This window comes from Natrix helvetica, assembly GCF_964273705.1.
Source record: "Natrix helvetica genome assembly, chromosome: 2".
NCBI lineage: Eukaryota > Metazoa > Chordata > Lepidosauria > Squamata > Natricidae > Natrix > Natrix helvetica.
In genome coordinates this window covers 235,579,130-235,595,674 of record NC_138552.1, presented here as the reverse complement: position 1 = coordinate 235,595,674, position 16,545 = coordinate 235,579,130, and the positions used below count along the sequence as shown (strand labels likewise).

Genomic DNA, 16,545 nt, shown 5'->3' with positions numbered 1-16,545 from the left:
ATTTTTAAACGGACCTGGCTTATTTCTTTCTCTTTTTTTCTTTCCATTTGGACTCTTTGGATAATAAAGTTGTATTATTTAAGAACTTCCCCTTTTTCTAATTTTGTTTAAAGTATTATGGTATTTTTTTCCCTTATTTGAATTTTTTTTAAAGAATGGATAACACTAAGGAACTCTAGATTACTGACTGTAGAAGACCATGATTTATTGTTGGGATGCATGCTTTTCTATGGTATAAGGGAACTAAAATGCAGGGGTATTTTAGAAGACATTATTTAAGGGAGGCATTGCTATTAAATTGGGAAAAGATCAAAAGGCAATATTATTTAAAAATTCCAGTCTGGCTATCAACTATTGAAGCTTTTCATATTCAAAAATATACAAAAAGGAACAAAAAGTTAGATATGGAGAAATATTGAATGCAGAGGGTGAACTTAAATCTATGCAAGAATTGGAACAGGAAGGAATAAGGATGAATTGGTTTTCATATGTGCAAATACAATCTAGATATGACAAAGATCATAAAGAGGAAGGTTTTTATGATAAAATGACTGAGTTAGACAAATTTTTGAGAGGTACTGATGAAAAAGTAATAAAAAAACTATATGGACACTTACTAGAGGTTAAGCTAGAAGAAGAACAAGTCAAAGAACCTATGACAGCTTTGGGGGGGAAATTTTGGGCATGGGATTGAATTAGAGAAGTGGCAGAAATTGTGGTCTCAAAATTATAAAATGACAATGTCAACAGCTTATAAGGAAAATTTGTATAAGATGTTTTACAGGTGGCATCTACCCACGACGAGAATAGCAAGAATGTTCAAGAACAAATCCGAAAAGTGTTGGAAATGTCATCAGACACCGGGTTCATGTTACCATAGGTCAGCGATGGCGAACCTTTTTTGGCTCGAGTGCCATTAGTAGGGGGAGCGCAGGGGGGTCGTGTGCAGGCATGCCGCAACCATAATGCAATGCGTGACCCCCCAGTGTGCATGCGCACACTACAGGCACGACCCCCCATTTTTGCATGCTTTTTTCGCCCTCCCCAGGCTCCAGAGACCTTCAAGAGGCTTTCCTGAAGCCTTCAGAGGGCTCAAAATGATCCTCCGAGCAAACGGAGGGTCGTTTTAAGCGCTCCGAAGGCTTCAGGGACCGTCAAGAGGCTTCCCTGAAGCCTTCGGAGCGCTCAAAACGACCCTCTGAGCAAACCGGAAGTCCATTCCCGAACTTCCGGTTTGCCCGTTGGGCCGGTTTTTTGCACTCAGGAGGCTCCTATAAAGCCTCTGGAGCCTGGTGAGATCGAAAAATGGCTTTAAATAAGGGTTAACTCAGCTGGCAGCGCGACAGGGCAGCGCCTCACATGCCCTGACAAATGGCGTGCCATAGGTTCGCCATCACTGCCATAGGTGGTGGACTTGCATAGAAGCTAAAAGATATTGGACTAAAATCCACATGTGGCTGGAGAAAATGACACAAAAACACATAGACTTTAAACCAGAGATTTTTTAAAATTGGGAATTATACCAGAAATATATAACAGAGATTTGAAATATCTCATTGTAAATGTTTCAACAGCAGCTAGTATTGTATTTGCAAAAAATTGGAAGAATGAGAAAATACCAATGCAGGAGGAAGTTATTCGAAAAATAATGGAATGTGCTGAAATGAGCAAATTGACATTTGAAATTAGAGAACAAGAAGATGAACAATTTTACAAGGTAGGGGATTTATTTTATCAATGGTTAGATAAAAAATTATGGTAATAAAAAATGTTGGAGAACTTCTTATATATTTAAGAACAATAGAATGATATATGTGATACCATAAAGGTTTAGTATTGTTAAATAGACTAACATGAGGCAATGGAATGATGTTGTATGTATGATTTTAATATCTAGAATATTTTGTTTAAAATGATGGAATAACAATTGGAGCTGAACAATTGATGTATAATGATGCTATATATATGAATCCAATACCTAGAATATTTTGTTTAAAATGAAGGAAGAACAATTACAGTGGAACAATTTGATATACTATGATAATAATAGATTCATATTCACCTAATGGACAATTTGTGATTTGATATATAACTGTAAGTGGCGATAATGGAAAGGATGCAAAAAAAATTTGTAACCAAATGACACGAAACAGTTTAAGGTTGTATGTTTTTATGTTTTTTTTTAAATAAAAAAATAAATTAAAAAAAGGGAAAGAAATGCAAAATAGAGAGGTTTATGTAAAAAACCCTCCCCAAAATGCAGTTTTTGTTTCATGTATACATATTTTGGCTGAGGAATTTAGCAAAGGTTAAGAAGAGAAATGATTGTATATATATATTTTTTTAAAAAGATGAGAATAGCTTCTTTGTGGGAATTTGGAGTAGCAAGGTAGAAAAGATAGAGCTATTAAATAGAGAGAATGCTTCAGCAGTACAAGTCACAGTGTGAAAAAATAAGAATGGGTTCAGGTTTAGAGATAAAAGAAAAGAATTTGTGACAGACATAAAAGGCGCTAAACAACCAGGACTACTTTAAGGAAAACATATTTTGATTTGAATTGAGTGAATATCTTTAAGCAAAAGAAATATAGATAAACTGAGGAGATTGAGATTAAAAAAATGTTTCTGATCGAACATGCTGAGACCTGCATGAAAAAGTACTTCAATCATTTATATAACCTTCCATGCAGAATGCACATGAAAATGGGACACTTGAACTTTACTAAATCATCTGCAAATTTTATTAATCTGATAGATTAAAAACACTGCTTCAGCAACTCTGTCCAAAACTGGAAATACTATTTCCAAACCTATATTGACTCATAGGTATTTCTGCAGACAATAGATGAGTGACTCACATCTGTAAATTCCTGGAAGTTCCAATAGACCCTTTGCTTAGTCATCTATTAAGGGATGCTCAATTTGTAAGCTTTGCAAGCGGTGATAAAGTATTCTATCTGCATATCGGCTGAAAAAAATATCCAAATAACCCAAATCTAGAGTCTAAAAATATCCTCACATTATGTGAGTCACCTCACCAACAGGTTTACACAAGTCCTGTGCCGAACCGTGATATCTCATCAGAAAAACTTAATTTTATTGCAATTCTAAGAACATAAAGGAAAAAGACAGATTTTAAGGAATAGAATGCTTTTCTGGGAGTATTTTCCGAAAATCTATCACACTTAGCATTTCTCAACAGTTAATTTTAGGACCCATCTTTTTTCTATATTAAACCTTCCAACTGCTACAAAGGTTAAACAGATTATATATAAACAATAGTCTCTGCTGTAAACTATGAACTGGAAAATGAATACTGTATATCATAAAAAATATGCAATCTACTATGGAAATAGCAAAGACCAAACAATATTGTAGGAGTTGATTAAAATTTCATGTTAATTTCATTTGTGATAAAAATAATTCTTAAAAAATACTACTAGAAAATGTTAAAAGCATTTTCAATTATGCAGTTATCAGGAAGGGAAAGGAAGGAGAGGGAAAATAGAATAACTGCTTCACACAGAGATGAAGACATCTATTCTAACAAATTCAGTATCCATTATCTGAAATGTCCAGCTTATTTTAAAGCAGTAATACCAGTCAATGAAATACTAATTACAAGAGAAACCATTCCAAAGATAAGAATTTTGGTCTATCCTTCCTTTATTAGTCTAGGATCTTCAGTGGCAAGAAAACCTACTCTTGTCTTCTTGTTAGACTATCAAACTAAGTCAAAATATTTCTCCTTTTTCTTTTTTTATCCTCACCCTACAAGGCATGTCAATAATTTGACTAATAACTGCAACAAGAATCCCCTCCCCTTTCCTGTGCAAATTACAATTCACAAATTTAATCTTGAGGGTTTCATTCATGGGAACTGACAATGTTGTAACCACAATCATCTAGCACAGCTATTTCAAGTTGCAAAAGAACTACTAAACCATAGACAGAGATGGCTGTGGAAAACAAAGTAAAGTGTCTGCCATGACAATGTTTCTAGACTATTGTGTAGATAAAATAGTTTCCTTCAGCTCTGTCTGGGACTTCATTATAGTAGTTTTGGAAATATAGGATAAAATATTTATATACTTGGCTTGACCATCCTGGCTAACTGAAAAAGTCAAGACAAATCAAGAGAGTGCTAACCAGGAAAGAGTCATGCCAGATGGAAAAATTTAGGCAAGAATTACTCAGTTTATTCTATCATGATTCTTGATAAATTTTCAATCTGCCTTCCTTGAACTAGATAGGAAAGTATGAGGAAAAAAGTGGTTTGTGGATTTAAGTGGATAAGGACAAATCTTCATTCAACTTTAGTCCTAAATTATAACAGAAAAAGTTTCATTAACCTGACAAACGAAACACAATCAACTCATATGAAATCAAACATAGCTATAGTGACATATATTTTAACTAAACTAAATTGATTTAGTCTGGAATGTTTAACATGGAATTACTGTTGAATCTTTGGAAACTACTAAAAGTTCAACTGTAGTAGCAGGAATACATTAAAACTTATTAAAACAAAATGAGTTATCTTGGTAAACAAATGCAAGTTGTTTCATACTCTCTTTTTCAAATTTGGTTTATTTTTTACTTCAGAATCAAGCCAACTAGATCTGGCATTTTTTGATGGTCTTCTATCCAACTATTAACCAGGCCCAACTTTGCCAAGTTAATTTTGGGTATATGACTTTTGCTGCTATTTCACATTAACTCTGAAGACTTGTAACAAAAGAGTTACCCAGATCCAAATAAACTAATCTCTATGCAATATTTATATGTATATTATATTCGGAGGAATGGGCATTATTTTTCTTTTGTATATATGATTTTATATATAAACTCCAAAAGCAAATGAATCATGATTTACAATAAATACACTAAAATAAATTAAATTCACAATATTTTGTTCAACTCATAGATCTAATATATTTCAAAAAGAACTGAAAACATTCTAGTATTTACGCTGTGCGTCCAAAATTATTTTCTTCTCCTTTTATAAATAGTGATTAAAACTTAAGATCCTACATATAGCATTACCTTGAAACAGAGTTCATAGAGGTTTGAAAAAAACACTAATATTCATTTGGTATAGAAGGCTTTCATTCCAACATTGTGGCATTATTGTCTTTGCTATCATTAGATGTACTCAAAACATATTTTCACAGTTGTCATTCAAATTTGAAACAACAAAAATGAGAAGAAAGGTGCTTGTTATTACTGCAATTTTCTTGTACAGCGGGGCTACATATTTCAAAGTATGACTGTTACATATAGAGGCAATTACTCATCAAACCACAATTCTGTAAGATCTGTTTATAATATTTTTTCTTATATTTTAATTTTTTATGGCTGCATACCTAATACTAATTTGAGAGTAAGCCCTGTTGCAATAAGTAATACAACAAAGAACAACCTGATCAGTTGCTGAGGTGAGAAACAAAGGGAGACATATTTGTGGGCTTCTAGAGACAAATGTACTCCTCTTTGTATGAAAGATGATATTTGAGAACTTTTTAAAATCCAGGAGTATTTTCTGGGTAAATAAAAGAAAAGAAGAATTCATTTAGACCTCATTATAGCTATACAGAAAAGGAATATGTAAGTCGTGAGGAACCTGTGGCTATTCTAGATAAAAGCAGGCTATATAGGCTATCTTGGCCTATGTATTTTGCTTCTCACATTTGAGATGTTTACTAGCTAAACTGAGACATAATCCCTTTTTATCAATGTTGTCCTGCAACTGTTGTGTGTGCAGGTGTGTGCCTCTAAGTCAGTCTTGACTCATGGTGATTGTCTGGGCTAGGATCTGCAGTTTTCCTGGCAAGTTTCAAAATTGGTTTGCCATTGCCCCTTCCCTAAGAGTAAGAGAGAGAGAGAGAGAGCGAGAGAGAGAGAGAGACTGGCCTAAATTCACCCAATTGACTTTGTACTAAGGTAGGTTTTTCTCCTGGTTTCTATCCTGCCTCTTCCCCCCAACACCCTCCCCCCATGCATCACTTTATTTGTAAATTAATTTTATTTACTATTTGTCTGACTGATCACCCTATCAACAGTTGGCCTTACTATTTATCTTTACCCTTTGGTTCACAAATTCTAAACTACCTCTTTTCTATAAAAACAAGCTGGTGAAGACAGGAAAGACAGAAATGTTATATAAACAGGGAAGAGATGTCTCTAATTTCCTCTCCTATTCCGGTTTCCCAGCCTTTTTACTCCACAGGTCACATATTGCTGACTCTTACCAGTTCTACCCTTCACAATAAACGCTGAGGAACACTGAGAACTGTTCTCTAGGATGAACTTCAGGTCACATTCCCCATCTCTGGATTAAGTTAAAAATTTGATTTCCTTTCAGCTGAAAGAAGTCAAAAGGACATACACCTTTAATGTAAGGTTAATGGGAAATCTCTCCCATTATAATAAATAGTACCTATTTTATAGAATTTTGAGGCAAATGGGAGCACTGTAACATTTTTCTGTTTGTGAAAATCACATTGTGAAAGAAAACCGCTACTGAAAACTGGAGATGTATTAATGCTTCACATCAGGAGACAGAACCTTCATAAAATAATTAATTATTTAAGATGCTAATACATAGTTAGTTCTCCCCACTTCTCCCTCACTCTTTTGGAGTGTGGTTTTTACAAGTGATAAAAGTTGCTCCAGCTCTTGTGTATCATTTACTTTAGTTGCTTTCTATGAAAAACCTTAAGACAAATTGGACTAATATGCTGTACTTGAAAAGATTGAACAAGAAATACAGGTAGTACTCGATTTATGACCACAACATTAAGCCCAACATTTCTGTTGCTCAGTGAGACGCTTGTTAAGTGAATTCTGTTCCATTTTAGGATGCTTTTTTTGCTCCTTGTTAGGTGAATCACTGCATGGTTGTTAAGTGAATCTGGCTTCCTCATTCCTTTGCTCCAAAAGTGATCACATGACCCCGGGACATTGCAACCATCATAAATATGAGTCAGTTGCCAAGCATCTGGATTTTGATCACATGATCATGGGGATGCTGCAAGTGTTTTAAGTGTGAAAATCTGTCACTTTTTTCAGGCCCTCTGGAATCACATCTTGTTTGCCACCTCCAGAGCCTTCCCCACTGGCAGCACCCACTCCAGCCCATCTGTACCAGCTAACTGTGCAAACCTCCCCACCATACCCCACCTGGCAGCAGCCACTTACCTGCCTGCTGTCCTGCTTGCAAGGAGCCTGGAACTTGCAATTTTCTGCCTGCTTCCCCAGTAACTTTGGTTATTGGAAGCTGGCAGGAAGATGTGAGAAGGCGCCTCTTAACAATGGCAATGGGGTCTGCAGGAATGATGCAGTCACAGGATGTTGCACTTTATGACTGCATTACTTCGTGATGGGAATTCTGGTCCCAATTACTGTCATTAACCGAGAACTACCTATATAGCCTGTAGAAGTATAAAACTATTAGATTTTAAATAAAATGTAATATGTGGGGCAGTGGATGAGGTTGGGGCCCAGTAAAATGGTATGTTGATATGGTAGAGAGGGTTACTCCAGGCAGTGTGAATTTATATTGGGATTGTGTGGTCTTGTTATTATCTTGTGAGATATCCATTATTGAAAACTATAATTAGTTATACATATATTTTAGACATGCATTAAAAGCTGTTTTTGGTGCTCCTTTTATTAAGCGATTTCATGGCATATTGAGGCTTTTAACATAATTTAAAACATAACATAAATCTATATCCCTAGCTATTTTGGACCTATTAGAAATTAGAAATAAAGGAACACATTAAATAAAATAATCATATAATGCTCATTATATAATAGAAAATATATTAAATTTGGAACTGCAGAAATGAATGTGGGTCATGAGCTCAAAGAACATTCCCATAGAAAAATGCAAAAACACATGTTTACAAACTTTGGAAGGCCTAAAACGTGAGTTAACATACAGTTGTTAACTCTTGTGAATAGCCAGTTTGACATCATTGAAGACAAATGAACCAATTCTACTGAATTCTATTCATTAGAGATACAGGCATGCCTGTTGTCTAAAAAATGTAAGTGTTGCTTCTTCCTACAGAGAAGAATCAGCTTACAAAGTTAATTCCTATTATCAGAGTCAAAAAAAAAAGTATTTTGTCCCCAAACTGAACCATGTTGCTGTTTCTGAACACTTCCTATACTCTTTATAGAATTTGGGCACAGAGTTACAGACAACTAGCAGAAACTGACAGAGCTTGGTGATTGCAGCCTACTGTGGTGCCTGCTGCTGTTCTCTTCCTTAAGGCTTCTTCCTTTTTTGACCCCAAAAACGAAAAAGTGACTGAGGCTAATATAATGACACATAAGCAAAGGCGATAAGACCAAGCAAGAAATAAGAAAAGATTGCTATCAAATGTAGCTCTAACAGTAATGTCTTCACCATCTCGAAACAGCGTATAATAACCAGTAATCGTTATATATCTAGCATCTTTTGCTAGAAATCTTGCAATTTTGCTACACATCATATGGTTATTTACTTTTAATGACTTTTATTTCATCGTCTTTGAAGTTTCAAGGCCTTTTCCCTAGTTCCCCTTTCTTTCTGCTGTACTAGTTTCTATGGCAACCTTTCTTAACCATGATTATATTGGCATCCGTATATGTTTCACTACAGAGACTAATTGTGCCATGATGAACCTGTAAAAGAAAAAACCTGCATTAAACTTCTAAAGGATGAGCAGAATCAGTTAGGAAATTTGCATTTGTGAAGACTTCAATAGAAAACAGAGTCTACAGGTGAGAAATGGGATACTGGTGTTAGTATGCTACAAATATGTGAAGGAGCCATTCTGAGGAAGCTACAACTGAACAAAAAATATGTTTTAGGGTTCCTTCCACTAAGAACAGCTGTGGAGAACTAACTGCTAACAAGGAAGTAACTTTAAATTTACTCCAGAAGTTATTTGTTTGTATACCATGTTCCCCCGAAAATAATATTTTCTTTTGGGCTTGAAAATAAGCACTTTTTTTAAAAGTGCAGGAGGTGGGAGTTGATGAGAGTGAAACTGCTAGATAGATGAGAGATAGATAGATAGATAGATAGATACATACATAGACAGACAGTTTGTGTGTGTGTGTGTGTGTGTGTGTGTGTGTGTGTGTGTGTGTGAGAGAGAGAGAGAGAGAGAGAGAGAGAGAGAGAGAGAGAGAGAGAGAGACTACATGCAGATTTTACTATGCTGCTTTCTCTGTGCTTAAATTTATAACAAGATGGGTTGATTTTTTTTTGCAATGAACCTATTGGGTAGGTATGTATCTATTTGTAATATATCTATTGGGGTTGTACACTCTGTTCAGAATGTGTAGGGAAGATCATTCAGAAAATCACACCAAACCAAACTGAAATAAAGCAACAAAAAAAAGTGTTGAACTTCACCCTCTATATGACAAAACCAGTCGAAAACACTCTCAGAAGCATGGATTATTCTATTTATAGGACAACACAAATGGGTTTGGCTCTTCAAAGAGCCGGGATTTGGGGAGGAATGTTTGTGAAAATCAGCTTTATACTGAAAGTCATATACTCATATATTGTACTATTGTCTTGCATATGAACCAAATGACTAGCTCTTACAGATTCCGCTGAAATCAAGATAGTCATCAAATAATAAATAAATATATTCATCAAATAATCAAAAAACACAAGTGAACCAAGCATAATTTGTGAAATGTTTTCCCATGAAATTGAATGTTTGCATTAGCATTCAGAAATTTATAAGAAATTCTTGACTCAGTAACATTAATACATTTTTTTTCTCAACTAGAACATTTCTTTGAAAATTATTGTAAGGTTAATAATTGACACACAGTTCACTTCAACTGCGGAATGGATAAAACAGTATGATATTATATGAAATTTCCACATTCCATTTCCACATTCATTATAAAAAACATGTATGACATGTTAATTCCATAATTAAATTTAAATCAGATTAACAGCTAGAAGAGGAAATGTAAGAAACATGTTCTGATAGAATAAATCCTTTTTGAAGATTGTTTTTATTACTAGAGCCTATCATAAAACTATGCTACAACTGTCAGCCATAATTGACTAAAAATTATTTTTCTCCATCATACAAAACATTCAAGCTATCCAGAGAGAACTGCAATAAGTCTTTAACTTTTAGGGTAACATAAGCAGGGAATTACACCAAACTATTAACAAACATGGACTGAATGCTAATGAACTTCAAGAACAGCCAAATTCTTTTGTATGATTGGCTCAAGCCATATGCCTTAGAACAACATTCTTTCGAAGAGACTAGCTGGTATTCAGAGACCACTATCAATTAACAGAAACTGGTCACGAAGTGTGATTCCAACTGTCCTCCATCATTTGAAAAATCTGTGGTGATCAGCAGCAGCGATCGGCAGTGGTGACAATCCCCACCGCCTAGAACAGGTGACTGGCGGTATTCCAGGAGGCTGATCCACCCGCCAATCAGCTGCTCGGTAGCGAAGGCTCCATTTTCCCCCAGCGGCGGCAGGAGCTCAGCTCAGTTGACTGATGGTGGGCGAAACAGAGGGGAGCCCTGACAAGCCACATGCTGGGGCTGCAATAACGTGCTGAAGCTGTTTGCTGAAAGGATGCTAGTCAGATGAATACCGGATGGATGCTGGGAGGCATAGCTCCCCCCTTGTTTTCCTCCTCTAAAGCTAATGTGCATCTTATGGTCCGGTGCATCTTATAGCGTGAAAAATACGGTATATGTTTCAGTGGTTTTCTTTGCATTATTTTTCATAACTCAATATAGTTTCCCTTGGGTTATTCGACAAAGCTAGTAATGCATCAGCTAGTTTGAGTAAATTAATTGGCGACAATTCAATTGTAATAATTTCTCTCAATGAGTAACTTTAGAATTAATTAAATAGAAAGGCAAAAATATTATTTAGATTTTAAAAACATTTAAAAAAATTAAATACTGATTGTTGACTTTCCTGGAGCACAATAATTTCAAGTTTAATGTGAAACTATTTGAAAGTTTTCAAAATTCAAAATTCTTTACACAGAAATAAACTACTATGTATAGATTTTTTTCCTGCATTGCTTTATAAGTAAAAGAAAATCCCAGCTAAGAAACCTGGAAGATGAGGACAGATTCAGTCAATCTCTTGAAGATATACTAACTAAAGAGCTGGCTGACTATAAACTGTGCTAAGAAGTCTCAAGTGTGTTTCCTTTCTCCTTTCTAATTCATCTTTATTAGAAAGAACAACTCTGGGCGTTTTCGGTGCTAATATTCCAAATACAAGAAGTGAACTTTTAAAAGAAGTTTATACGCTATGGTATATAGTAAGGAAAATCTTCTAATTGTCTGCTTTCTGAAGCAACAAAGACAAAAAGTAGATGAGCTAGATCAGGGATGGGCACTTAATTTTTGCAGGGACCCACATGAGAAACTGGGACTGTTGTGGTCCCTCCTTCCCGCCACAAACTAGAGAAGCTAAAGGGCTGGAGGTGACCCAGGGGCCATAAAATATGCAGGTCTGAACTAGAGTAAGAGTTATTACTGCTCATAAATTCAAATAATAAATTGTTACATTTGAACAATTTGTATAGTGGGAATTAGGATTAAAAACTACGTAGAAGAATTTTGACAGTAATAAAGAAGAACAGTAATCCTCTGTTACAAAATTATATTGGAAAACATACTTTGCTGAAAGCGTATTCTCAATAAGTCTCAATACTGGTATTGGAAACAATTAACATATAAAACACTGCCAATGAATATGGTTATCTCCAAGACTACAAGAATTCAAGTCTCAGTGGGAAATCTCATTTATCACAGAATCATTTGCTATCTGATACTATATTTCAGGACTATTTAGCTCAGAGGTGGTATTCAATCAGTTCTGACAGGTTCTAGAGAACTGGTAGCGAAAATTTTGAGTAGTTTGGAGAACCGGCAAATAGACTAGCCCCACCCCCACTGCCTCCCAGCTTATCTTCTTTTGCCCTGTTGCCCTGAACAGGAGAATGGAGCTGGAAAGCAGGTTAGTGGAGTGGGAAGGGAATGGGGATTTTGCAGTAACTTTCCCCTGCCACACCCACAAAGCCACACCCAGAGAACCGGTAGTAAAATATTTTAAATCCCACCACTGATTTATCTGCACTATTGCAGGTACTTTAATTTACAGATTGAAACCTTTCTGTAAGAATTTACTTATGAACAGGAAATGAAACTATTCAAAATTATTGCAAACTACAGTACCAGGACAGTTATTGACTAATAGGATTTATGTGGTATACTATTGACAGAGAACTCAAAGCAACTCACAACTTTAAAAAATAAACAATTAGGATAAACAAGTGTCTCACATTGATAAGCAACCTGGGGAGAAAACAAACAATGCAGGCCAGTTAGGAGAGACCTTCTTCCAATGATGGTCTTCTTGATGTCATTGGTACCACTGATGCAGATGAGAAGGCAGAAAGGATTTGAAGACCAGAGGCAGAGCAATTATTACAGAAGAGTATAGCTATTTGCATACATTTATTTATTTAATACAATTAAGATTATAAAATAACTCTGGGGTGTGGATGGGTGTCTGTATGTATTAAAACAAGTAATTTTTTAAAAAAATCATAAGCACCCAGAAGGCAAACTCTCTATAACAATAAAAATTTGTACAGTGTCTCAACCACCAAGTTACTCAAGGCTTTGAAGAGAAGCTAAGATTGCAATGACATTTTGAACATCCTCAGGGTATGAGCTATAAAGATCTTGGAGGGGATAGTCCAGAGTTGCAACTCAAAAGGCTAATTTTCTATGTTTCATTAGATGGTACTGAATGAAAAAGGTGTTGGATTTCTCACGCATAACAACATCTCAGAGATAATGTCTATATATAACTATCTCCTACATATTCCCAGTATGTCTTAGTAACTGTCTTTTGACATATGCACATCAGGCAAACTCCAATATGTTTTCCTGTCTATGATTTTAAAGCATCTTGTATCTTACATAATTTAAAAAGAACAAATGATCCAACAAATCGTATGACCTTTTTGAGATTTCAGGTGACATTACACAAAGAATGCAGAAAACAAACAACAGATTGGGGGGGGGGGGGAGATGCAAGTGTTGCTGTATTTGGTATTTCCGTGTTAATTTTTGTTTAAATTTTCAAGCAGTTACCAGTAGATATTTATACCCAAAGGAAAATAACTACTCACTGTGAACAAGGAAGCAAAAATCTTTCCACATCAGCAGCAAAGTGAGTTTTGTGAAACCCTCAGCATCGTACTCTATCACTCCACTGTTAAAAAAAAATATTAATGAAAAATATTAGAACCACAAAGCAAAATTAGGCAGAAGGCTTATCCCTTCCTATTGCCATGCATAAATCCATGAATAGGGCAGAAGGCACTGTTTCCCTCTCAAGTCAGGCACAAACAATATTGACTAATTATTCTGTTGTGGCCACTATCATCTTCTGTGTGCAGCTACTATTACCTTCTTGTTTTCCTAGTTTTTATTTAGACCCCATTATACTCACTGAACTCTCCTTCTGGCAGTTTCAATTTTTCAGCAGCAAATGTGATTAGAATTTACTACAGAACTTATATTTTGCCTTCTATTAGTGTGTATCAAAAAAAGTTGAAATAAAGGTGCACACATGCACACACTTTTAAAGGCAGAATTAAAAATGTTGCAACTACATGTTACAACTAGAATAATTAGAAATAACAGCAGAATTAAAATGGCAAAAATAGGAAAAATTCTGGGAGCTTCTGGAAGAAATAGATTATCTAGATCTTTTTCAATGCGGGTTCAGGCTTCTGCATAGCACTGACCCACATCTATCACACTTGTAGGTGACCTCTGGCAGGAATTGGATAGGGAACCTGTTGGCGAAAATTACCATATTTTTCGGAGTATAAGACGCACCTTTTTTCCTCAAAAAAGAGGCTGAAAATCTGGGTGCATCTTATACACTGAATACAGCATTTTTTGCCTCCCGAAGCCCTGCCCCTTCACCAAAATGGCCGTGCATACCCTTATGGAGGCTTTCAGAGAGCTTCTGGGGGCTGGGGAGTGCAGAAATAAGGAAAAAAACAGGCCATTTTTTGCCCTCCAGCCCCCAGCAGCACTCTATAAGCCTCCATAAGGCTATGCATGCAATTTGTTTGACAAAAAACTGGCTCCTTTTCGTGAAAAACGGGCAGTATTTTACTCATTTTTGCCCCACCCACACCCACAGGAGCCCTCTGCAAGCCCCCCAAGGCTATTCATGTCTTTTTTGGGGGGGAAAACAGGCCCGTTTTGGGAGGTTTGCAGAGTGCAAATTTTTTTCTTTTCCTTTTCCTTTTGGAAAGCTCTTTAACTGATTGATGAGAATTACATTGATCAAGTGCTGTGCCAGCAGAAACAAAGTCTTAGGTGCTGCAGATTGCCAGTGATTTTCTTCTCCAGCACATGGATAAATACACCTGGAAACATCTATCTACCTAACTACTCTCTCTCCTCCTGTTTACCTACTGTATTTCTCTCCCTCTCTCTCTCTCTCTCTCTCTCTTTCTCTCTCTATCTCTCTACCTACCAACCTACCTACTCTTCTCTCTCTCTCCCTCCCTATCTACTGTATTTCTCTCTCTTTCTATTTCTCTCTCTCTATCCCTCTACCTACCTACCTACACACACTCTCTCTCCCCCACCTACCTACTGTATTTCTCTCTCTCTCTCTCTCTCTCTCTCTCTCTCTCTCTCTCTCTCTCTCTCTTTCGCTCTATTCCTTTATCTACATAGCTACCTAACTACTCTCTTTCCCTACCTAACTACTGTATTTCTCTCTCTTTCTCTCCCTCTCTAACCATCTATCTATCTACCTACTTTTTTTTTGCTTCTTCAAAACCATCTTATACTCCGGTGCGTCTTATACTCTGAAAAATAAGGTAATTAGCTAGTTAGGTGCTAGCTAACTAAATGGGTAAAAAATTGTTATCTTGATCCATATTCTCAGCTTGCTGATCCTATCCATCCATGTTATTCATTATCTTCCCATTTTTCTATTTCCCTCAACATAGCTTTTCTAATGCATCCACCCATTTAGTATGTCCAAAGTAAGTGAGTTTCTGCTTGCTGATTATTGCCTCAAGGGAGTTGCCAGTTTTTATTTCATCTAAGAGCCTCACCAATTCTGCCAGCAATCCATAGTTCTCCTAGAAACCAGATGTACATTAACACTGGAAAATCATTGTTTTAACTATTCTGATCTTTGTTTCCATAGAAATAGTCTTTTCCTTCATGATTTTGTTTATGATTAATCTTCCAATTTCTTCTCCAACAGTGTCCATCTTCCACCTATTCTTGAATCCAAATGTCAAAATTACCTAAAATTACCTTTCCATCTAAAAATTCACTAATTATACTGTTGAGACTGTCTTCGTAATATTTAGCATTAATCTTGAATTTTGACTACCTCTACTATCAACTAACAAAGGGTGCCATTTGTATTCATCTTTTTGTTGTTAATAACTTCCCTTTCTTTTGCCTCTTTTCTCACCAACTCATCAGAGATGATCTTGAAGGATAGAGCGAGAAAGAAGAAATGCTAAAAATCTTTCCTTCTATAGTATGGCATAATGCATCTATTACTGTATAATAAATACAAATATAATATAACTACAGTAATATAAGCAAGGGCTACCAAGTTTAAATATGCATATTTAGGAAAACTCCAAGTGGCAAAAATATTTTTAGTAAATATGAGTAAGAATAGACAGAAAGCTAGGCCTTATGGTAATATTCCATTTTAAAGTGAAACATATATACTGTACGTACGTTCCAAAATGACTAAGAAATGCTGCAATATATTCCCTTCTCTTATGGTAACCCTGGATAACATATTGAACCTATAAAAGAAAAGAAGAAATGAGTGCAATTATGCTAAAATTAGAGTACAAGAGTATTAATTTGGGATAGTTTTTGCTTGACTTAATAATATAACTTATACATTATGTATAGTGAAATTGACAGTATAAGTCTGGAAAAATATTTTTACATGCATCAGCAACAAGAGGTTGGTGTATTAAACATATATAATAATTACACATATTTTACATTTTAAGGATTAACAACACATTGATTAAACCTTATAATAATATTAGATTCTGCTATTTTACATAATGGCAGTATATTATCCATCTGGAATTTCATACAATATTTCATACATATTTTAAAGCCTATGGTTTCTAAGCATTTTGTTTCATATCAAAAAGCAATTTTGTGTATTTCACACCTCTGAAATTTCCTGGGCCAACGTTTAAATGTTGCAGTTAGAACATGTTTATCATGGTTTATCAGTTCATAATTTCTGCACAATATTCTTATTTATTTATCACACATTACATAGTTGTCTGTCTACTAATTGGAACTCTAAACAGGGAACAATTTTTTGTAGTTTAAAAACAGATCTGTGTACTTGCAATTTAAAAAAACAACAACAACTAACCAATAGAGAGCCATAACAAAAACAACTCTAAAGATAGATTCCGGTATAATT

The 16,545-nt window shown here is 35.4% G+C and overlaps 1 protein-coding gene across 2 annotated transcripts in view; it reads right to left on the bottom strand.

Moving 5' to 3' along the window:
- BABAM2 (BRISC and BRCA1 A complex member 2) overlaps positions 1 to 16,545 on the bottom strand; it is a 150,098-nt gene that overhangs the window by 40,324 nt on the left and 93,229 nt on the right. For both annotated transcript variants that reach the window (XM_081941013.1, XM_081941014.1), the window contains exons 9-10: positions 15,825 to 15,895; positions 13,217 to 13,299 (exon numbers count right to left, since the gene is read on the bottom strand). In XM_081941013.1, coding sequence (XP_081797139.1) covers positions 13,217 to 13,299; positions 15,825 to 15,895 — 154 coding nt within the window. The remainder of the gene's footprint in view (positions 1 to 13,216; positions 13,300 to 15,824; positions 15,896 to 16,545) is intronic.